At 40.6% G+C, this 23,338-nt stretch overlaps 1 protein-coding gene across 1 annotated transcript in view; it reads right to left on the reverse strand.

Moving 5' to 3' along the window:
* GOLPH3 (golgi phosphoprotein 3) overlaps positions 1-23,338 on the reverse strand; it is a 41,406-nt gene that overhangs the window by 9,178 nt on the left and 8,890 nt on the right. The window contains exons 2-3 of the mRNA XM_048850841.2: positions 10,730-10,861; positions 63-177 (exon numbers count right to left, since the gene is read on the reverse strand). Coding sequence (XP_048706798.1) covers positions 63-177; positions 10,730-10,861 — 247 coding nt within the window. The remainder of the gene's footprint in view (positions 1-62; positions 178-10,729; positions 10,862-23,338) is intronic.

Genomic DNA, 23,338 nt, shown 5'->3' on the forward strand with positions numbered 1-23,338 from the left:
AGTGATGACAGTTAACGAGAATTATTTTTTTAAACATTTAAAATCCTATGTCGATATCTTACCACTAAGCAGTTCAATCCAGTTTTGTACTGTTTCAGGAGGCTGGGTTTCCTTTATGTGCTTCAGAGCTTCATCAAGTAGAACATCCCCTGTGGGAGCATCTGACTTGCAGATCACCTGGCGGAAAGTAAAAGAATGCATTACACGTCATCCCTCTTCATCTCATTTTATACACCTTAAACATCTAGGATAAAAACTGGGAAAATGCACCTGAATACCACATAACACTATTACATTTGATCTACAATTCTCAACAGTACACAGGTTTCAGAGTAACAGCCGTGTTAGTCTGTATTCGCAAAAAGAAAAGGAGTACTTGTAGCACCTTAGAGACTAACCAATTTATTTGAGCATAAGCTTTCGTGAGCTACAGCTCACTTCATCGGATGCATACTGTGGAAAGTTTAGAAGATCTTATTATATACGCACAAAGCATGGGAGGAGGTATTTTTTCATGCTTTGTGTGTATATAATAAGATCTTCTAAACTCTCCACAGTATGCATCCGATGAAGTGAGCTGTAGCTCACGAAAGCTTATGCTCAAATAAATTGGTTAGTCTCTAAGGTGCCACAAGTACTCCTTTTCTTCCAATGGTACACATTACATCTTGATCAGGAACATCCTCTTTGAAACAATTTAAACCCAATTTAAAAATCAACAAACAATTTCCTCTTTCTCTCTGAAGAGCCTGCAGGGCAGCTTTATTTAAAACCTCATTTCACCATATCTCGTAACTTCCAGTTTGTACTTCTGCTGTACAAAAAATTAAGGATGCCAAGAATTTAACTGTGAAAAGTACGTATTGTGTAATTATCAAGTAGAGTCATTTATAGAAAGACTTTGCAAATACTGTTCCCAACTTTGAAACTTAATTATGTAAAGAGAATCTCTGATCAAGTTTTATTAGTCAGACTTACTGAACCATCCAAAGTAACCTTTATTGCTTAACTTTACTACACTTCAATTTTTAGAATTGACATTTCTGCAGGTAACTATTAATCAAAGTTTCTTTGTGGTCTCCCACCAGCTGCAATTCTCTTCCATAACAATGTTATGTTCTTTCTGTTGTAAATAGCAAACTGCTGCTCAGCAGTGGACATCTGGTGACATGATTTTTATTTACTTAAAAAAAAAGTATCTGCATGCAAATATATGCAGCACAAATCTCATTTCATATTCTACATTAAAGACATAATACAGAAGAATTGCATTACCGATTTTTAGTATATTTAAATAGCAACAATTCCATGCAACAGTGAGATCAGATATTATTTTAACCGTGACCCATTCTCAAATGCAGGTTTCTTGGAGCCTCAACAGTATCAGTGGCATTCTTGAAGAAAATCCAGTCATTTATTCAATATCTGTAACACGTACACAAGTTTTCACTTTCAAAGTGCTTTAAAACTAAACCAATCCTCACAGAACTCCACGGAAATCAGGAAGTTTTTTGTCTAAAGCCCCAAAGAGAGTCAAATCTGCAATTACAACACAAAAGCAGTGTTCCTTCTAATTTTTTCCATCCATGTGCAGAATAAATTTTGTTATATGCACCATATTGAGGTACTGTGCGGATGTGCACCATCAGCAGAAACCAAAAACTTAGATATAATATATATTTTTAAAAAGTTACCATAGGAATAATTACTCCAGCCAGGACAGGTTAGGCATTTTAGAACTCACTAGTCAAAGAATTAAATGTAAGCAAGAGAGAAATAAAAATTATGAAATGCATAGACCAGTCAAAAAACTAAAACACACTTTGAAAGAAGTATCAAGAAGTAACAACAACAACACAAGTATGTGTAGGGAGTTGAGTATGACAGACACAGTCAGTGTGTGCGTGTGTGTGTGTGTGTTGCCCCTTTAAGTAGATCAGCAAATTCAGACCCAGCAGCAGTTGCCAGCAAGCTCCCTCCATCCTGAGCCCTGTCGTGTCCCTGCCCCCCTTGCACCTTCGAGATGGGGTACAGGGGCGGGCCACCCAGCTGCGCAGCTTACAGGGAACTTAGGGCAAGAGCAGCTGGCTTCCAATCCTATGCTCATATACAACCCTGTCTACCATCATACTAACTACCTATAAAAAAAAAAAATCTGTCAGAGCATGAATATTAAATTACCCCTTCCCCCCAAAATCATGGAATCCATGATAGTGGTAAAATTAAAACTTTCTGGAGTAGGGTGCTATCAGGTGACTGGTAAACGTGAGTCTCCTCTAGATGTGATTCGCTATCAAGACTGAATATTGGATGGACTTCAACATTTTAGAAACAACTAAATCACTCTGTTCTAGCAAGCACATTTGATATGGGGACTGATGATATTCAAAATCCAATGTTTTCAATTTCCACTTACTGATACGGAAGAGGGACGACCCCAAGTGTCTGGATTGTTCGATTTAGTGTGTTGGTGGCCTGTGATAGACAGGAGATTGGACTAGATGATCTGGTGGCCCCTGCTGGCCTCAAACTCTATGAATATTGCTATAGCAGCAAAACTGAGAACCACTTTTTAAAAAGTGAAGATCTGCCATGCAGTTATTATTGGGGCAGAAACATGAAAATCTGAATTTCAGCATTGTAAAGTGTGATGAAGCCATACGATAAAGAAAGTAATACTCAGAAGCAGATGGCATAAAACTAATAAATTAATCTGATAGGACCAAATGCCCAAAGACATTCAAGTGATATGTGGTGGTCTGATCTGCATTAACAGACAATTCCTTAGTTTGTGGCACAAAATGCATAGGTTTATATTTCTAATAGGCAAGGCATCCATCATATCTAATTTCCAGCCAAAGTGGGAAGAACAGATCTATGTGACATTTTAAATCACAAGAACAAATAGGGGCCATAGTTTACTATTACTTTTTCTGGTTATCATAACAGCTATATTTTATAGACTCAGAGAAATGTAGGGCTAGCAGGAATCTTGAGAGGTCATCTAGTCCAGCCCCCTGCACTAAGGCAGAATTACCCAGACCACCCTGTAAGGTGTCTGTCTAACCTGTTCTTAAAGAATTCCACAACTTCCCTTGCAAGCCTATTGAAGTGCTTAACTACCCTTATAGTTAGACAGTTTTTAATACCAACCCTAAATCTCCCTGGCTACATATTAAGTTGATTGGTTCTTGTCCTACCTTCAGTGGACATAACCAAGGATCAATCACTGTCCTTTTTATAACAGCCGTTCACCTATCTAAAGACTAATCAGGTCCCCCCTCATTCTTCTTTTTTCAAGACTGAACACGGTCAGATTTTTTAAACCTTTCCTCATAGGTCAGCTTTTCTAAAACTTATTTTTGTTGCTCTCCTCTGGACACTCTCCAATTTGTCCACATCTTTCGTGAAATGTGGCGCCCAGAACTGGACACAGTACCGCAGCTGAGGCCTCACTAGTGCCAAGTAGAGTGGGACAATTACTCCTATGTCTTACATATGACAATCCTGTTAATACACCCCAGAATAATATTAGCCTCTGTTGCAAGTCTACCATATTGTTGACTCGCACTCAATTTGAGATCCCTTATAACCCCCAGATCCTTTTCAGCAGTACTTCTCCCTCATCAGTTATTCCCCATTTTGTAGTTGCGCGTCTGATTTTTCTTTCCTTCTTTCTTTGTAGTACTTTACACACTTATCTTTATTGAATTTCATCTTGTTGAAATCAGATCAATTCTCCAATTTGTCAAGGTAATTTTGTATTCTACTGCTGTCTTCCAAAGGCTAGCAACCCCCTCCCAGCTAGATGTCATCTGCAAGTTTTATAAGCATATTCTCTACTCCATTATCCAAGTTATTAATGAAAATATTGATTAGTACCAGACCCAGGACAGACCTTGCAGGACACCACTAGATACGTCCTCTAGGTTTGACGGTGAGCCACTGATCACTATCTGTGTATGGTTTTTTTCACCAGTTTTGCATTCCGTTTATATAAATTTCATCTAGACCATATTTCCCTAGTTTGCTTATGAGAATGTCATGTGAAACCATGTGAAAAGTCTTACTAAAAATCAAGATATCACATCTACAGCACCCTCCGATCCACTATGCTGGCATCCCTGTCAAAGAAGGAAATTAGGCGGGTTTGGCATGATTTATTCTCAAGTAACAGCCAACATGGATTTGTCATCACCCTATCATTCTCAATGTGCTTACAAACTGATTGTTTAATAAGTTATTCCAGTATCTTTCCAGTCATAAAGTTACGCTGATTGGTCTATAATTCCCTGGATCCTCTTTGTTCCCCTTTTAAAGATAGGTACTATGTTTGCCACTCTCCAGCCTTCTGAGACCTCACCTGTCCACCAGAGTTCTCAAAGACAAATGATGATGGTTCCGACGTTGCTTCAGCTAGTTCCTTAAGTATCCTAGGATGAATTTCATCAGGCCATGCCAACTTGAACATATCTAACTTATCTAAATATTTTTTAACCTGTTCTTTCCTTATTTTGGCTTGTGTTCCTTCCTCTTGTTGGTCTGCTAAGTAGAGGACTTACACTTTCCTTTGTCTTTCTCTTGCTCCTAATGTATTTAAAGAAGCTCTTCTTATTGACTTCTATGTCCTTTGTCAGGTGTAACTCATTTTGTGCCTTAGCCTTTCCGATTTTGTTCCTACGTCCTTGTGCTATTCTTTTGTACTCATCATTAGCAATATGTCCATGTTTCCTACTATTTGTAGGATTCTTTTTTTTATTTTCAGGTCATTAAAGAGCTCCTGATGGAGCCATAATGGCCTCTTCCTATTCTTCCTATCTTTCTGTTGCATTGGGATTGTTTACAGTTGTGCCTTCTCATCCTGTAGATCATAACTCCCTGAAGAGATGTAAACAGGTTTCAGAGAGGTTGTTTTCTTATTTAAAAACAAGTTTTTTTGCTAGTATTTACAGTTGCAGAGATATCCTCGAAAAGGTGAACCGAATATAAACTGATATAGTAACGCCAGCCTAAATTAGCAGCTCTATGAAATGTAAATTGCTCCATTCATCTCAATCAAAGCTCTATGGACTCTGCAATTCTGTGGCCATGGAATCAGGTATTTTTCCATTAGGTCTCAAAATGGAGTATTTTATCATGTAATTTGCCATTTACCTGCAGCCAGTTACCCATCATCATTTTCTCTTGTCTCCCTGCTATACTGGGACCTGCTTCTAACGGTTTCTTACTCTCCAGTTTTCTGCTCAAGGGGAAGTTAATTGGATTATCCAGTGCACTGTTATATGGAGGAAAGCAGCTGTGCAATCCCAATCACCCTCCCTTTCTTCTCTCTTCCGTAGATCCTCTGAATGTGTCTCTGCGCTTGCAGAAATCTACTCTAAATGCTTCTCTTTAGGGACTGAATTTGACATGGGTTTTCACCCTGGAGGTCAGTACCACCCTGCCCTTTCCACACTGCTAAATGGGAAAATGATCTTGGGAAATCAATCATAGCACCAGGTGCCCACAAGGGAAAAATCTATTTTAGTCTGGTGAACTCAGGCAGAGAGAGATTAAGGGCCTGATTTTCAAAGGTAACGACCACTGACTTTCTTGCCAAACGTGTCTTTCTGTAACTTCGATAGGAACCTGGTCCAACCAATATTGGCCATCGACTGGTCATGTCTCATATCCTGAAGCTGAATATGCGTACTTCTGTGTATGGAAATTGGTTTGCTGATTTTCCACAATGCAGCAGTGCTGCTTTGGAGTTGAGTGGTACTAAATAAGAAACTTCTCCTCTTCAAGCAAGTTCTTCACTGTATGGACCTCCTAGTCTGGTAATCCACTTGTTTATGGGTGTCTGACTCAATGCTGCCAATCCTAAATATTCAAAAATTATGAGTCGCCCTCCCTTCCTCCCCCAATTTTTTTTAAATTATAACATATTGGGTTCTTTTTATTTGCCTTTTGGTTTCTGACCATTCAAGGTGCACCTGGGTCACATTTTCAACGTTTTCTCCACAACTGGGATAAGAAACCTATTTTTTTTTCAAATGAAAGCTGATTCTGACATAAACAGTTGTCTCCAAGATGGCTTTAGATGAAACACCAACATATCAAAAGACTTGCAATAAAATTACGAGACTTGCCAATAATGATAACTATCATTCTGACATCCTTAAGTTTAGCAGAGTCCATAAATTTGCATGTTAGATTTTGCTGTATTTATCTCCAAATTTAGCATTTAAGTCTGCTTTATGCTCTTGCTTAACATTTGACAGTTGCATTTTGCTTTCAAACAGTTTTTGTTTTGGGACATTATGTAGAAGAATAAATGGAAGAGGCTTGTGATAAAAAGTACCACACTTTTTGGGAGCACAGCAAGCCGTGATTACTAAAGGCAGAGAACATGAAGCACACAGTTTCCATAACAACCAGCTACGTATGTTCCCCACCTACAGATCAGTAATTTTTAATGTAAATATAATGATTTAGTGGTCCCCAAACTTTTCAGGGTCACGCCCCTTCCCCTGTACCCATCCGCACTCCCAGCCAGGGCCAGGAGCGGGGCCGCGGGGAGAAGCCACGGACAGGGGTAATGGGGCCAAGGCTGGGGCCACAGCCGGGGGTGGGGTCAGAGCCCCGGCAATGGGCTGAGGCTGGGAGCCGGGGCGCCTGCAGATGGGAGGGCCGTGGGTGCAGGGCCAGGAGCTGCAGCCAGGGTCGTGACCAGGAGCGGAGCTGGGTGCCACTCCCTCCTCGCAACATTCCTCTGTGCCCCCTCGGGGGGCATGCCACACAGTTTGGGGACCTCTGATTTAAAGTGTGTACTACAATCCATCTCCCCTTGCCCTGCACTGAGCAGCACACTCTTTTATAATTTATTTTGCTCAGTTCATTCTCCTTTCCCAATTCCAAAGGATTACCTGACCTGAACATGTGTGCACTTTCCTAGGACCTACTCCAATGCCCAAGGAAGTCACTTGAAAGTCTCCCACTAGTTGATTTTGGATTGGTCTCTGTTGATCAAGTGTAGGAAGGGGATGCCTTAAAACCTACTTGAACATCTAGATACTCTCAGCTCAGACCTTTCACCTCCATACTTACTTGTCTGCAACAGCATGAGAAATATTGGGGGGGGAGAGGGCTGCCATATGTAATTCCTGATTCAACAAACTGTCTTTGGAGCAGTAAGTAACATGAATATGGGAAATGAGGCTGGCAGCAGATATTTGATTCCTGACATGCAAGGTTAAGCAGTTCTGTGGCCACATGATTCCACGAGAACCACAAGTACATTGACGCAGAATGCCAATAATCTGGGGATTTGATTGGAAAGAAGCGTTCTGGGCAGAGAGCACCACCTAAATTTAAAAACCTGCCTAAGAATAACACCATTTTGAACGCCCATCACCTGGAGTGAATGTGAACTTTGTCAGGAGAATGGAAAGATAAGACCCTTGACATTTATAATGAAAGATTATAAACGTATTAGAGGGTCTCAGTATATCCATAAAGAAAATTACTTTTGCTCAGAAGAAGGGTAATGAAGTCAACCAATATTTAACTTGTGTGGCTGACAATCAGAGTTCAGGCACCCCTCAGGGAGAACAGGCAGTCTGAACCACAAATAATAAGCAACTGTATCAACTGCTTGTATACAATGTTATTGTACATAAAAATATGGTGAGTAAGGTCTTTTATGAAAGCTTGTAATGTTCTGAACTTGATGGTCATTATGAGATATGTATACAGACTGTGGTTGTGAATCTATACATTTATATACATAGTATTCTATGCTCATAATCTGTACTACAATTTCAAATACACCTGAAAGAAGGGAGGTACTCCTCCTCAGCCAGATGTTTAGCCAAAGTCAGACACAAGTAACGATCCACGGTATAACCCAGAAAAAGACAAGTGATGGACCATTACAGTCAAGAGGGAATTTCCCCCTACCATGAGCCACTATAGTCTGAGAGAAAACTCCCCTGAAAACACTTAAAAGAGAAAAGGTTGAAGAGAAGGCTATCCAGAACTCATGGATAGTCTTGACTGTCTGTGAATGCTGGATCCCCCTTTAGGACGCGGGGGCATGCTGGGAAACTGTTCAGAGGCAATAGATATCTGATATTAAAAAAGCGAATTTATCTAACATAGAAGTGTAAAGCCTGAAGTTGCATCTTTATGTTTATTTTGTGTAATTTATACGCATTTGCTTTCCCTTACTATTTCATCTTTGAATCTGATTTTTCTATTAAATAAATGTTTTTGTTTATTTTTTTATCCCAAGCAGGTCTCTTGTGCAAACTGTGTAGAGTGCATGTGCCAAAGTGAACTGATAATATGGGGCTCTTTTCACACCTTTGGGAATGATGAACCAGAGGGGGAAGTCCAAATGTCTGGTAGTTCAGAACTGTGGGCAGATGTGTTTGGAGAGACTCAGGACTGGAAGGCTGTTGGGGTTACCCTGCAAAGAGTCACTATGCTGGTGGAAGCTAGGGTGAAACTTTAAGCTTATGGGCTGGCTATTGGTGTGTCAGCTGTGATCCAAAGCAGCATAGCATTAAAGCACCCAAAGTTACAAGGCAGGTGTTGACAGAATCCCTTACTGGTCTGGGTGATCCTCAAAATTTAGCAGATTAAAATCTGTGATGTTTCAAAATAAGATGGATAAACTAAATGCACTAGCCCCTCCATTTCTATAGGCCTCATGATTTCAATATTTTTGCCACAGTATTTAGGTCTCTCTTCGAAGCTCAAAATAAATCACTTTTTTCAAGATGTTCTTGTGCGCTTTTTATTACAAGGTTGCTGATATTTTAGCATCTGTTTTGGTAAAAAGCATGCGCACTCCACTGTGATGGAATAAACAATGCATGGTTTTTTTTTAAAAAAAAAAAGTAGGTCATAGTCTAAGCAAATGAACCTTGAAAGTGCCCCTGTAAATATGAGATGTGAAAGATCAACATTTTTATCACACTGCTACCCTGATATAACACGGTCCTCGGGAGCCAAAAAACCTTACCACGTTATAGGTGAAACCGCGTTATATCGAAATTGCTTTGGCCTCAAGCATTTCCATTGTTAATAGTCACTTCCCACCCCGACTGACCCTTCAAAACCCCCGACCCATCCAACCCTCCCCCGCGCTCCCTGTCCCCTGACTGCTCCCACCCCTATCCACACACCTGCCCCCTGACAGGCCCCCCACACCCACTCCCACACCCTATCCAATGCCCCACCCTATCCCCCCACGCCAGAACCTCCGAACTGTCCAACCCCACCCCCTCTCCCTGTCCCCTGACTGCCCCCCGAGACCCTCTGCCCCTTATCCAACCCCTCGGCCCAGCACCCTTAACACGCCGCTCAGAGCAGCGTCGGAGCCAAACATGCTGATACGCTGATCTGCCAGAGCGCGCAGCCCTGCACCCCAGAGCGCTGCTTTACTGCATTATATCCAAATTCGTGTTATATCAGTTCGCCTTATATCCAGGCAGAGGTGTATTAGCATTTAGGGCTTTTAGCTTTGCTATTCTTTAAGTACCACATAACCTTTTCATCCATTTTAGGTTAAGTCTTTCATATATGGAAAGATGGGAATATAGAGACGAAAGAAGTATTCTTTCAACAGCGACAAACACCAGAAAAACAAAGCACCTAAGACTGAAACATCTTTTGACTCCAAGTTGTCTTTCATTTTATTTTTTAAAAACACACCAACAACAAAACAAAATGCAAGATGGCTATTTGTTTTTTTTCCTGATTGCACACGTGCACATGTTCATATAATTTCACATAATACATCTTTTAGACTCTCATTAAAAGCAGTTAACAAAATTCTAGGAAGAAAAACAGTATTGGTATGAGGATCCAGAATAAATATAGCCTTTAAGAAATATTCTTGAACGTCTGACAAACCAAAGAAACTGTATGAGGCTTTGAGAAGGGGAAAGATTCTGTGCAAACAAATCAAGGCTGAATACTGCTGGACTAGACTTAACAGTAATTAGATCTGTCTGCCTGAACAGAGGTCCAATTCTTCAGAAGTAGAGGAGGCTGGGAGGAGGTTTGGAAAGTTTTCAAACTCTGCTTTAAAAAAAGTTGACCAAAAGATAACGCTGACAGGGCAGTCCGCCCACAAAAGTACATTTATTTTATGGTAAAAAGGCAACATTTAACCATTTTTCAATAACTTGATTTTATAAATATCCATTAACGCTGCTATGATTAATAACCCCCAAGTATTACAGGAATCTCCATAAAGAGTTACTTTAATTTAAAACCTGCAAAATCCAGGTGCGGAAGTGATAGATTAAAGACTGACTCCGATTTTTAGCTTAATTAGAGCCCTGATTCAATAAGGTACATAAGCACATGCCCAACTCGGAGTACATGACTAGTTCCATTGACTTCAGTGAGACGGATCTTGTGCTACATTAGGCACATACTTAAGTATTTTACTGAACAGGGGCCCAGATGCTTCAATTTTTTTGAAGTTTTGCACATCAATTCATTAACTCCTTTTAAAAGTTCTTCAGAGTAGGGATGGTGCTGAAGCATATACACACACAACATAATCAGTATACTCTACAGCCCTTAGCACATTTGGGCCCTGACCATGATTGGGTAACACATCTCAACACAGGAAAAGATTTTTCTTTCGTTATTCAAATTTTAATTTACACCTAGCCTATTGCTTAGAACACTACAGAAAAAAATAAGATTTTGTTTGTCTCTCTCTCACCTTTCTTGTTAATAGACTTTTGCGCCTCATTCCACACGCTTCCAGTTGAAGACGTCCTCTCAATGCCAATTCAATTAACATACAGCCACGCAACCCAGAGGAGATACAATCATTCCAAAAAGACGTGTAACCCTGCAGAAGGAAAGACAACTTTAAGCAAAAGTTTTTCATCTGTAACTGAAAACAGAAAGTCTTGCTGTCTTCCCTAGTCAAATCTTAGAATTTCAGACAAAGGTCAATTTTTGTCTCCCTACCAGTGCAAACCTAGAAAAATTAGCTTTTCACCCACCACTTTATACAGAAAACCTACCCCACATTTATTTAATTGGTTTCTCAATCTCTATCTTTGAAGAGTGGTGAAACATTAGAAAATTAAAACATATATTGCAGTAAATGACAGCTTTTTAGTTATCTTCAGTGTGCTGAGTTAAAAATATGCACAAGCAGTATATATAAATTATTTTTGTAATTAATTTTTCAGACCCCAAAGTTTAAATTGTAGTCTAATTTAGACACTCTACTGGTTGAATAGTATCATCTGTGTTTCCTGAGCAATGATAACATTACATTTACATTCATAAGTAGAAAGGCCCTGATGAAATGCTTAATACTGCCTTTCAGACTGCTATTAACGTAAATAGCATGATTATGCATAATAATCAATAAGCAATCCCAGATCATATGAAGGGGTCTACTTAAAATGCAGAGAAATCACATATTTTGCGAGTTGGTCACAGCATAAATAGCCATGTAATACATCTGCGAAATTTGCTATTTATGCCGTGACCAACCCGCAATAAATGTGTGATTTCTCTGCAGTGCTTCTCAAACTGGGGGTCCCGACCCAAAAGGAGGTTGCAAGCCTATTGTAGGGGGATTGCTATATTGCCACCCTTACCTCTGCGCTGTCTTCAGAGCTGGGAAGCCGGAGAGCAGCAGCTGCTGGCCAGGTGCCCAGCTCTGTAGGCAGTGCCACCAGCAGCAGCAACACAGAAGTAAGGTGGCATGGTATGATACTGCCACCCTTACTTCTCCACTGCCGCTAGCAACAGTGCTGCCTTCAGAGCTGGGCACCTAGCCAGCAGCTGCCACTCTCTGCTCTGCCTTCAGTGCTGGACAGCCAGAGAATGGAAGCTGCTGGACAGGCACCCAGCTCTGAAAGCAGCACAGAAGTAAGGGGATAATACTGCAACCACCCTACAGTAGACTTGCGATGCTCTTTTGGGTTGGGAACCCCAGTTTGAGAAACGCTGTGTACCTTTGTATACTTTTACCCTAGGGTAAAAAGTATACAAATACCAGATTTCACGGTCCATGCCACAATTTTCATAGCCATGAATCTGGTAGACCCCTAATTATATGCAACACTTTATTCTGCTTGAGAGGAGTACACTGAATAAAGTAGTTTTCCAAACCAATTCTATCATAATTCGCTATTTTTCTAGTCAGTTTCATGTTCTGAATACAACTGGCTAAGTATTTTTGAAGCCTATTGTAAAATAGAATTTATACATGCCACAAGATAGCAATTTAAGGATGTTTCATGAACTACTTTTTCATAAGCAAACTTAAAATATAGGACAAAACCAAACCCTTTAGAAGAAAATCAAAATCAAAGGAATATAGGAAAAGTCATATTGGATCACACCCATGGTCCATCTGGACCAGCATCTTGTCTTCAGCACTCGCAAGCACCAGATGTTTTAAAGGAAGGTGCAAGAAACCCCCCAGTAGGCAGATATGAGATAATCATGAAAGTCTCACGCTAACCCCCAAAAAAGATTCGATTAAACCATGAAGCATACGATTTTATATTGCTCTCGAACCAAATATGTCGATGTGTATAGCTATACCAAGCTAAAACGAGTGCATGAGTGCATTCATGATTTTGCTATACATTAATGTTGAATATGTAGTTTTTATCAAATTAAATATACATTATTCTCACAGTAATTATGAACAGTAACAAAAATTCTGTCAACTGATCAAAATATATAAAAAATGACAAGTGTTTTATATATAAAAATAAACAGAGCATTAAGCACCTGTGGAACTCATTGCTGCAAAGTGTCAGTAATAACCACGGGTTCATTCAGTAAGATTCAAAAAGGAATATTTATGTTATATAAATATTGACAAAATCCACAGCTGTTAGATCAGTGGTGGGCAACCTGCAGCCCATCAGGGTAAGCCGCTGGCGGGCCACTAGACCGTTTGTTTACATTTGCACGGCCGCCTTCAGCTCCCAGTGGCCACGGTTCACTGTTCCCAGCCAATGGGAGCTGCGGAAACAGCGAACTGTGGCCACTGGAAGCTGCGGGTGGCTGTGCAAATGTGAACAAATGGTCTGGCGGCCTGCCAGTGGCTTACCCTGATGGGCCACATGTGGCCTGCTGCAGGTTGCCCACCACTATATTAGATGAAAAACATCTTAATACAGTTTATTTAAAAAAATAAAAACAAAAAAATCATGCTCAAGAGCATATGCCAACCACTAACTAATGGGAGCTAGAAAGAAGCTTCTTTTATGGATAGGTTATTCCTTAACTTGTCCACTATGGGCTTTGAAACATCTGGTCCTGGCCATTGTCAGAAGCAGGATACTAGACTAGATGGATTACTGGCCTGATCAGAATGGCACTGTAGTAGGAAGAGAGCCCGAGACATAAGCCCTGTTTTTGCCAGATTCTGTGAGCAGGACCTGCTTCATAACCGGCCTCTGATACAAGGGCTTATGTCTCAGGCTCTCCACTGGCACTTCCTATTAGCATTTCTCACTGAACAGCATCCTTTGAAAGAAAAATTATATACTGAAATGTAACAAAAACACAAAAACCCACTGACCAGAGTTAAGGCTGTGCCACAATGAAATATGCCTTTCCTTATATTTGATAAAAATGTGTTTATGATATGAACAGTTTAAGATTCATGAGGTTCATAACTATTTATTTCCTTGCTTTTAAATCCTAGTGTTTTACAGAGAGTTGTTATTTAGGAACCTTGATTTTTTTTTTAAATGAATTGTTTGGATCAGTTGAAGTTAGTTTCACTATTATCACAGCAATCCCTATAGATATAAACTTCCCCACTTCACCAATAATCCAAAAAACACACATGACTACACTTAGGGTGACCAGACAGCAAGCGTGAAAAATTGGGACAGAGGGTGGGGGGGGGGTGCGGTAATAGAAGCCTATATAAGAAAAAGCCCCAAATATCAGGACTGTCCCTATAAAATCGGGAAATCTGGTCACCCTAACTACACGCCTGTGTATGAGTTAAGCCATTAACCATGTAACAGTTTTCAATAAGTGATCTCGAAAGGCAACTCAAAAGATTACAATCTTAACAAACAATAACTATGCTCCATCTAGAGGATTAAAAGACATTAAAATAATGAGACCACCTAAGTTCTCATCTTTTTTTTAATTAGTCCTTGATGAAAGATCCAGACAGAATTTAGTTGACTCAAATGTAAAGTAGCATCATGTTTCAAGGAGCACAGATTGCAGTGCTATGAACACAGTCACCAAGGAGAGTATTTAAAACAAAACAAAAAAAACAAACATTCTGGACATTTTAAACCTGCCGTACTAATTGGGCTTTTGATGGCATTCAGACAGAAGCATGATCATATTCGAGTTCACAGCAAAGACCACACATAATAAAAACATTCACATAAAAGGTTGTTTTAGCAAGAAGCAGTTAACTCACACCTCCTGGTTCAGTAGAAGAGGAAGAGAATAAGTATTTGTCACCATTATAACAATTTAATTAATTCAAATCAGATCACATTGAACAACTCAGAGCACTATTACATGGTACTATTCCTCCCCACTCACACAACCCTCACCAGAAACACTGCTAACTATCCTTGATTTACTCATCTTATAGAATCATAGAAATGTAGGGCTGCAAGGGACCTTGACAAGTCATGAAGCCCAGCCCCCTGAGCTGATGCAGGATCAAGTAAACGTAGAAAATCCCTGACAGTTTTTTGCTTAACCTGTTCGTAAAAACCTCCACTGATGAGGATGCCACAACCTACCTTGGAAGTCTTGTTTCACCACCTTCTATGACTTTTTGTAGAAGTCTGCTAACCAGTTTTAAACACTTAATTTAAAATTACTAAGCAGAAGGTAAGTTTTTTTAACTCTCTCAACGAACAGGCAAAATATTAAATAGCTAATTTTCTCTGCTCAAAGGTTGTATTAGAACAAATGCCTTTGAGTTCAATATTGTTTGGCAAATCAACATTTCACATCAAGGTTATTATTTTAATGACCTGTAAATGAACAGTTACACTGATTTCTTCAAATCACCTACAAAAATTCAGCTTTGCCTTCAAATTGAACCTGGCAATTTTCAGGTCAAACAAATTTTTGCTAACCAAAGTTACAGGAAGCTAAAAATAAGGTTAATACTGGAATCTGGTTGTGATCTTAACTATGGAAAGATCATTCTCTCAATGTATTTTTTTAAGTCACATTTTAATATGACACCAGAATATATACGAGTTCCTCCTACAGTTCTGCAGTGAGCGGATAACTAAAATATTACTCTTCAATTGTGCAGATTTATATTCACTTCCACAATGGCACACAGACAGATAAGTAAATGCGCCAGTTTCTGCTTCACTTAACTCAGAGAAAAATTGTGCTAGATGAAGCCAAAGTTGGCAGGAAAAGAACTTTTTTAAATTTTCAAGCCTTTCAAGTCCTTATCTGGACTAGACTAAAAGCATTAAAACCAACCATTTGAAGCACTGTAAGCTTGTAATCCCTGTACATCTTCAACCCACACAAACACAGTAGCTATGCCAGGCATTTTGAAAGCATTCTTTGTACCAAGTGGTTGTAAACCTGAGAAAGTGTTTCATTCAGGTCCAGTTGAACCAGTGCAATCTACAGTCGTTTCTCCCCATTGTGGGCAGGAAGCCACAACTGTTGTAGCTCGATCAGATCAGATAGTTCTAATTCCATATAGCAATTCAAGATATTGGTACAAGTACTTTCACCTGAGGAGATTCATTTCCTACTGTCACTATGCCTTGCTAGTCCATAAACTTGGCTGGCAATAATAAAGTCTCAAATTAAAAAAATTAAAAAAAAATAGAAGTACAGTAGGACCCTTTTTATCTGAGCCTCCATTACCTGGCTCTCTGTATTAACAATCCCAGGGCTGATGGCCTGAACCCTGCTGCCCCGGGGCTGAAGCCCTTTGCCCATTCTCTGGATTATCCAGATTTCTGATTATCCGATGGTGCCCTGGTCCCAATTAGATCAGATAACTGGGGTTCCACTGTATGTGATAACAGTGCATCTTCAGCTCTGCTGGGTACTACAATGTAATCTATAAATACAACATTCCTGTAACACTCATCTGACCCAGTTTTAATACACAGCTGAGTTGTGCCCATACAACACAACCACGGGTCAATTAAGTTTGGGCATACCTACCAACTGAACTGATTAATCATGTCTGAAATTAGGGAAAATTAGACAACCATCCTGTAGGGAACAGTGTGTCAAGCAAGAGGATATGTGAATGTAGAATTATGTACAAAAATAACAGTATTCAAAAATAAAAAAATAAAATTTTAGCGCCGACAAGTCCACTCAGTCCTACTTCCTGCTCAGCCAATCACTCAGACAAACAAATTTGTTTACATTTGCAGGAGACAGTGCTGCCCGCTTCTTGTTTACAATGTCACCTGAAAGTGAGAACAGGCGTTTTCATGGCACTTTTGTAGCCGGCATTGTAAGGTATTTACGTGCCAGATGTGCTAAACATTGGTATGCCCCTTCATGCTTCGGCCACCTTTCCAGAGGACATGTTTGATGCAAAGGAAAAAAAATCAAGCTTTTCCTAACAACATGTTCAGAAATAGCTCTGCCTAGGAAGATGAGTAAAAGCAGAATCTATCAGATACTTCTTGGAATCCAGAAAGCATTTCTATGAGAAAACCATAGGGCAAAAAACCCTACTTTTTAGAATGTGAAATAGTATTTCTTTTTGGTTTCTCATTTTTTATAATCCTGATTTTTCTAAGTCACCCTAACAAATGAATCTCCAAAAATTTGATACTTAAAATGAAAGTGTTTACCTTGAGTCTAAACAATAAAGTTATGTAAGAGGGGGAAAAAGCCCCAAAGCTGTTCCCATCTCTTCACTGTCCCTCCTCATTCCAACCTTTCAGGGAAGTTTTGCCTATCTTCCTCCCCCCCCTTTTCTTTTTTGAAGGGCGGAGGGAGGTGAGGGAGAAGGCTTTATAGAAAAGATGAGCAATACATTTTGAACTCAACACAGTTAGGTTTGGGCTGAGTCGGGTGTCCTCTGGCAAGAAGTTTCATAGTTGAGGTCTTCTTAGAGCAGGGGTTCTCAAACTGTGGGTCAGGACCCCTCAGGGGGTCGCAAGGTTCTTACATGAGGGGTCGGGAGCTGTCAGCCTCCACCCTAAACCCCGCTTTGCCTCCAGCATTTATAATGGTGTTAAATATATAAAAAAACATTTTTAATTGATGGGGGGAGGGGTATTGCACTCAGAGGCTTGCTATGTGAAAGGGGTCACTAGTAAAAAAGTTTGAGAATCACTGTGCTAGAAAGACTATTCTGCCCCAGCTTTGAGAGTCTTGTCTTGAGTATCTTAAATTGTATTGGCACTGTGCAGTGCAATTGTCTCAGTGGGTCACAGATACTGTCTCAGAAGTAATTAAGTACCAACCCATTAACAGACCTGTAGATTGGGACCAGGAAATCAAAATTGTATTGGAAATTAATGGAGAGTCTTGAAATCCTTGGATCGCATGCGCAATCCTTCATGTCACCCTTTGTTGCTTAGGAGACTTGCCACTCAGCTGCATCAGCTGCAGCTTCTATGTTGTGGTTATGCTCATCCCCAGGTAGTCAGTTGCAACAGTCTAACCTGCTGGTGACAGAAACTAGCATTAAAACGTGTTAGGTCCTCATCTAACAGGAAACAGCATGTTCTTCTGGTCATCTGAAGGTGGAAAATATACATTATTTGCTTAAATAGCTGTCTGTAGCAAAAGAAGTCTAGTCTTGCCCTAAGGCTTCAAACCATTTTGATGTTCATAGTCTGCCTTCTATCAGTGTATTGATGAAGGATTATTAAACTGTGTTCCCATTTCATCCATCATTTCTGGTTTTTCCTCACTCATTTTTCCACCCATTGGACACAGACTCATAGAACTGGAAGGGACCTCGAGAGGTTATCTAGTCCAGTCCCCTGCACTCTAGGCAGGACTAAGTATTATCTAGACCATCCCTGATAGGTGTTTGTCCAACCTGCCCTTAAAAATCCCCAATGATGGCGATTCCACAGCCTCCCCAGGCAATTTATTCCAGTGCTTAACCACTCTGACAGTTAGGAAATTTTTCCTAATGTCCAACCTAAACCGCCCTTGATGCAATTTAAGCCTACTGCTTCTTGTCCTATCCTCAGAGGTTTTCTCTGTTTTCTCCCTCCTCCTTGTAACAACCTTTTACGTACTTGAAATCTGTTATGTCCCCTCTCAGTCTTCTCTTCTCCAAACTAAATAAACCCAATTTTTTCAATCTTCCCTGATAGGTCATGTTTTCTAGACTTTTAATCATTTTTGTTGCTCTTCTCTGGACTTTCTCCAATTTGTCCACATCTTTCCTAAAATGTAGCACCCAGAACTGGACACAATACTCCAGCTGAAGCCTAATCAGCGCGGAGTAGAGCGGAAGAATTACTTCTCATGTCTTGCTTACAATACTCCTGCTAATACATCCCAGAATGATGTTTGCTTTTTTTGCAACAGTGTTACACTGCTGACTCATATTTAGCTTGTGATCCACTATGACCCCCAGATCCCTTTCTGCAGTACTCCTTCCTAGGCAGTCATTTCCCATTTTGTATGTGTGCAACTGATCGTTCCTTCCTGGAGGAGTACTTTGCATTTGTCCTTATTGGATTTCATCCTATTTACTTCAGACCATTTCTCCAGTTTGTCCAAATCATTTTGAATTTTAATCCTATCCTCCAAAGCACTTGCAGCTTGGTATCTCCCGCAAACTTTATAAGTGTACTCTCTATGCCATTATCTAAAACACAGATGAAGATATTGAACAGAACCAGAACCTGAACCGATCCCTACGGGATCCCACTCGTTATGCCCTTCCAGTATGACTGTGAACCACTAATAACTACTCTCTGGGAACGATTTTCCAACCAGTTATTCACCCACCTTATACTAGCTCCATCTAGGTTGTATTTCCTAGTTTTTTTATGAGAAGGTCATGCAAGACAGTATCAAAAGTCTTACTGAAGTCAAGATATACCACATCTACCATTTCCCCCTCATCCACAAGGCTTGTTACCCTGTCAAAGAAAGTTATCAGGTTGGTTTGACATGATTTGTTCTTGACAAATCCATCCTGACAGTTACTTATCATCTCATTATCTTCTAGGTGTTTGAAAATTGATTACTTAATTATTTGCTCCATTATCTTTCCAGGTATAGAAGTTAAACTGGCAGGTCTGTAATTCCCCGGGTTGTCCTTATTTCCCTTTTTATAGATAGGCACTATATTTGCTCTTTTCCAGTCTTCTGGAATGCCTCCTGTCTTCCATGACTTTTCAAAGGTAATTGCTAATGGCTCAGATATCTCCATAGTCAGCTCCTTGAGTATTCTAGGATGCATTTCATCAGGCCCTTGTGATTTGAAGACATTAAGTAATTTTTGACTTGTTTTTTCCCTATTTTAGACTCTGATCCTACTTCATTTTCACTGGCATTCACTATGTTAGATGTCCAATTGGCACCAATCTTCTCTGTGAAAACCGTAACAAAGAAGCACCTCTGCCATTTCCACTTTAAGACCAGAAGGGATCATCATGATCGTCTAGTCAGACTTCCTGCACATAGCAGGCCACAGAACCTTACCCACCCACTCCTGTAATAGACACATAATCTCTGGCTGAGTTACTGAAGTCCTCAAATCATGATTTAAAGACTTCAAATTACAGAGAATCCACCATTTACACTAGTTTAAACCTGCAAGTGACCCTTGCCCCAGAGTTGAAGAGGAAGACAAAAAAACCTCAGGGTCTCTTCCAATATAACCAGGGGCAGGGATTCCTTCCTGGCCCAAAATATGATGATCTGTTAGACCTTGAGCATGTGGGCAAAACCAACCAGCCAGACACCTGGGAAAGAATTCTCAGAGCCCTCCTCATCTAGTGTCCCATCACCAGGCGTTGGAGATATTTGCTGCCAGCAGTCACAGATCAGTTACATGCCATTGTAGGCAATCTGATCATACCATCCTCTCCATAAACTTATCAAGCTCAGTCTTGAAGCCAGTTATGTTTTCTGTCCCTACTATTCCCCTTGGAAGGCTATTCTAGAACTTTACTCCTGTAATGGTTAGAAACCTTTGTCTAAATTCAAGCCTAAACTTGTTGATGGCCAGTTTATATCCATTTGTTTTTGTGTCCACATTGGTGCTTAACTTAATTAACTCCTCTCCCTCCCTGATATTTATCCCTCTGCTGTATGTATAGAGAGAAATTATATTTCCCCTCAGCTTTCTTTTGGTTAAGCTAAACAAGCCAAGCTCTGAGAGTCTCCTCTCATAAGGTAGGTTTTCCATTACTCTGATTATGCTAGTACCCCTCCCTGCACCTGTTCCAGTTTGAATTTATCTTTCCTAAACATGGGAGGCCAGAATTGCACACAGTATTCCAGATGAAGTTTCACAAGTACCATTATACAAGGCAATAACACTTCCCTATCTCAGAAGGGATATGTCAGAAGATTAAATTTATTCTTATAGATTAAGACCAGAAGGCACAACTGTGATAATCTTATCAGACCTTCTGCACAACACAGGCCAAAGAAATTCAACCAGGAATTCTACAGGCAACTTTTCTTGCCTAGAAATTTATCCAGAAACATCCCACCTTCTTAAGTAATGTTTCCCCCTCTTTCCTAGATAGGCAGATGAGAACTTTTGTCCCTATTAGGGGTAAGAGAACATCCTCCTCCAATCTTTCCCAGAACAATAGCTTTAGTGCTGGAAGGTACTACTTTCTTATTAATGCAAATATTCAGCTGTGCTATAAAGTGAACTAATTTTCATTTGTAACAGATCCTTCAATTATAGGCGACAGGTCTGCAGAAACAACAATTCTGCAGCGTCTCAGAAATAATCCTCAGGGTCAGACTGCAGGACATGAATGGCTCAAAAACAAAACTTGCCCATGTCAGAATAAGTTTTTGTCTGTCCCCCAAATACCTCACTATCTTAACTGTGGGATGTTCACAGCAGAAAAATCCATTACTCGGAAGAAGGGAGGATTAAAACAGTAATTGTTTACAATAAGCAGTGTCACAACGACAACTTACTGAGGCAACTGCTTCTAATAAGCTCTCTTTGTGATTCAATGGAAATTTATTTCCAACATGTCGCAAGCCAATATTTCGGTTAAGAAAAACATTAGGAAACAGACTTCTCAGAAGTCTACTAGAGATTACCTTCTTCTTTGAGGAAACAAACAACCTCCTTCTCTGTCCAATCCAGGACAGATCTTAATAAGGATGATACAGACAGATTCACCAGATTGTCACAAATGTATAACTTACATATAAAGAGACCCCAACATAAAACAGAATGTGTGTCAGTTTCAGACTGCAGACGCAATTTTGGATATTGGGTTCTTTATTTTCTCTGCTATCATGTTACCTCCACATTAAACTGGAATTCCAAAGGCTGGTGGCAAAGGGCTAATCTTAGAAGGTCACGGACTTAACTGCTCTCCCAATGAAATGGAATCACTCTAAAATAGGCAGACTCCCACCTAGATGAACTGGTTTATCCAGAGAGAGGTTGCCTAGCAATAAAGTCACTTGGTAAAGGTCTAGGATTATCTGATGAGGCTGATCCAGTAACCACCTGACTGAGGGACTAAGCTGTTATTAAAGGACTTGGAGAGAGGAGGATGGAGAGCACCACATAGGAAGTTTTGGGCAAGAGGTGGGAAGAAGATGGCCAAGGTCAGAGAAGGTGAGCTAGAGGGAGAAGACTCCATGTTTCAGAAGACAAGCCATGCATTGCAGGTGGAAGACCCTCGACAGACCCAAAGGATCCTGACCCCAGCCCTAAGAATGCTTAGGAGTGGTCAGGAAACTGACGCAGGGAAATGTATGTCGGGTTTATTATTTTTGTATAGATCTGTGTATTTCTCATGCAATTAAGCGCAATGGTTTTAGACTCTTGTGCAAAGTGTCTCTGCATTTTATGTATTACACTTACCACATATCCCTTGAAATAAACTGTGGAACCAGATCACCCGATGGCTGGAGTTCTAGGAGAAAATGTGTTTAGGCTACAGGGGGAATTTAAGGAGTCAACACCAATTCTAGGGTCTAAACAGTTGCACCGCATACATCGGTGCGACTCAAAGGAGATCCCAAGACAGGCTCTGTTCAGACTCTGGAAGCTTCAAACACATGGGATTCAGCAATCTGATGAGTTACCAGCAGGGAATGCTCAAATGGAACCATAATAGCATTGTTGGAGCAAAAGGACATTTAAAGTTGCATTGTAACTACACCTTACAATAGACTATCTTCATATTCATGGGTTCTCTAGGTAAAAACTTGCCTACCAATTGAATGACTGTCTTGGACTCAGGAAGTGGCTGCTACCATACATATCCCTTGTGCTTTGGCAGCAGTCCTGGACCTCACATTCAACACATCTTCAAATGCTAGATGGAGGAAGATGCACTGCACAGACTTAAGGGGAAAGCATTCAATTTTGGGTGGTTGTCTCTCATTGTCAGCTCCCACTTGTTCAGTCTGAACCCCCGGGGTAACGATCACCTTCTTTCACAAGAGGTGAGGAAGGGTAAAAGTGAGTCTCCTCTTCCCCAATCCCACTGGGAAAATTCCACTTCTTCTAATTGAAATAGATCAAAACGATTTGTTTGGCCTTTTCTTGCTTTTGAATGTCTTTGATTTGTGTTTCTTATTACAAAAAAGTTTTTTCTTTGACCTTTTTCTGGCTTGTGAAGGTTCAAGTCGAAGTCAAAACCAGAGCTCAGGGTTATCGTCCCTTCAAGTCCCAGATTCTCTAGTGAGTTGTGGAGAGAAGGAGTAAAATGACACATAATGTGTGAGTCTAAGTTCTATTTCTCTGAGAATATTTGAGGACTACAGAATTGGATCCTTCAAGCATCCATCTGCCTGGGAATCAGGCTTGAAGCCACCAGACAGGGATAGGAGGAGCACGTAGCGATGTAAATATCGGTTACAAAAAGTTAAAATTATATCGGTTAACTGATGTCGCTCCAGCGGTGGGGTGCCATGGGGCGGCAGGCGCTGGGGTCCCACCAGCCCGGTGTGGCCGCGCCAGCCCGGTTGGCTCAGGGCAGCCAGCATAACTGGGGTTGGGGTACTCGCTGGCCCAGCAGGGGCCGGGGTACTCGCTGGCCCAGCCCGGTGTGGCAGTGGCCGGGGTACCCACTGGCCCAGCACAGCCGGGCAGGGTTGCTCCAGCCAGCCTGGCGCACCCTGCAGCAGAGGTTACCAGTTAAGGTCCGGTTAATGGTTAGCC

The sequence above is a fragment of the Caretta caretta genome, chromosome 5 (genome assembly GCF_965140235.1).
Source record: "Caretta caretta isolate rCarCar2 chromosome 5, rCarCar1.hap1, whole genome shotgun sequence".
NCBI classification, from domain to species: domain Eukaryota; kingdom Metazoa; phylum Chordata; order Testudines; family Cheloniidae; genus Caretta; species Caretta caretta.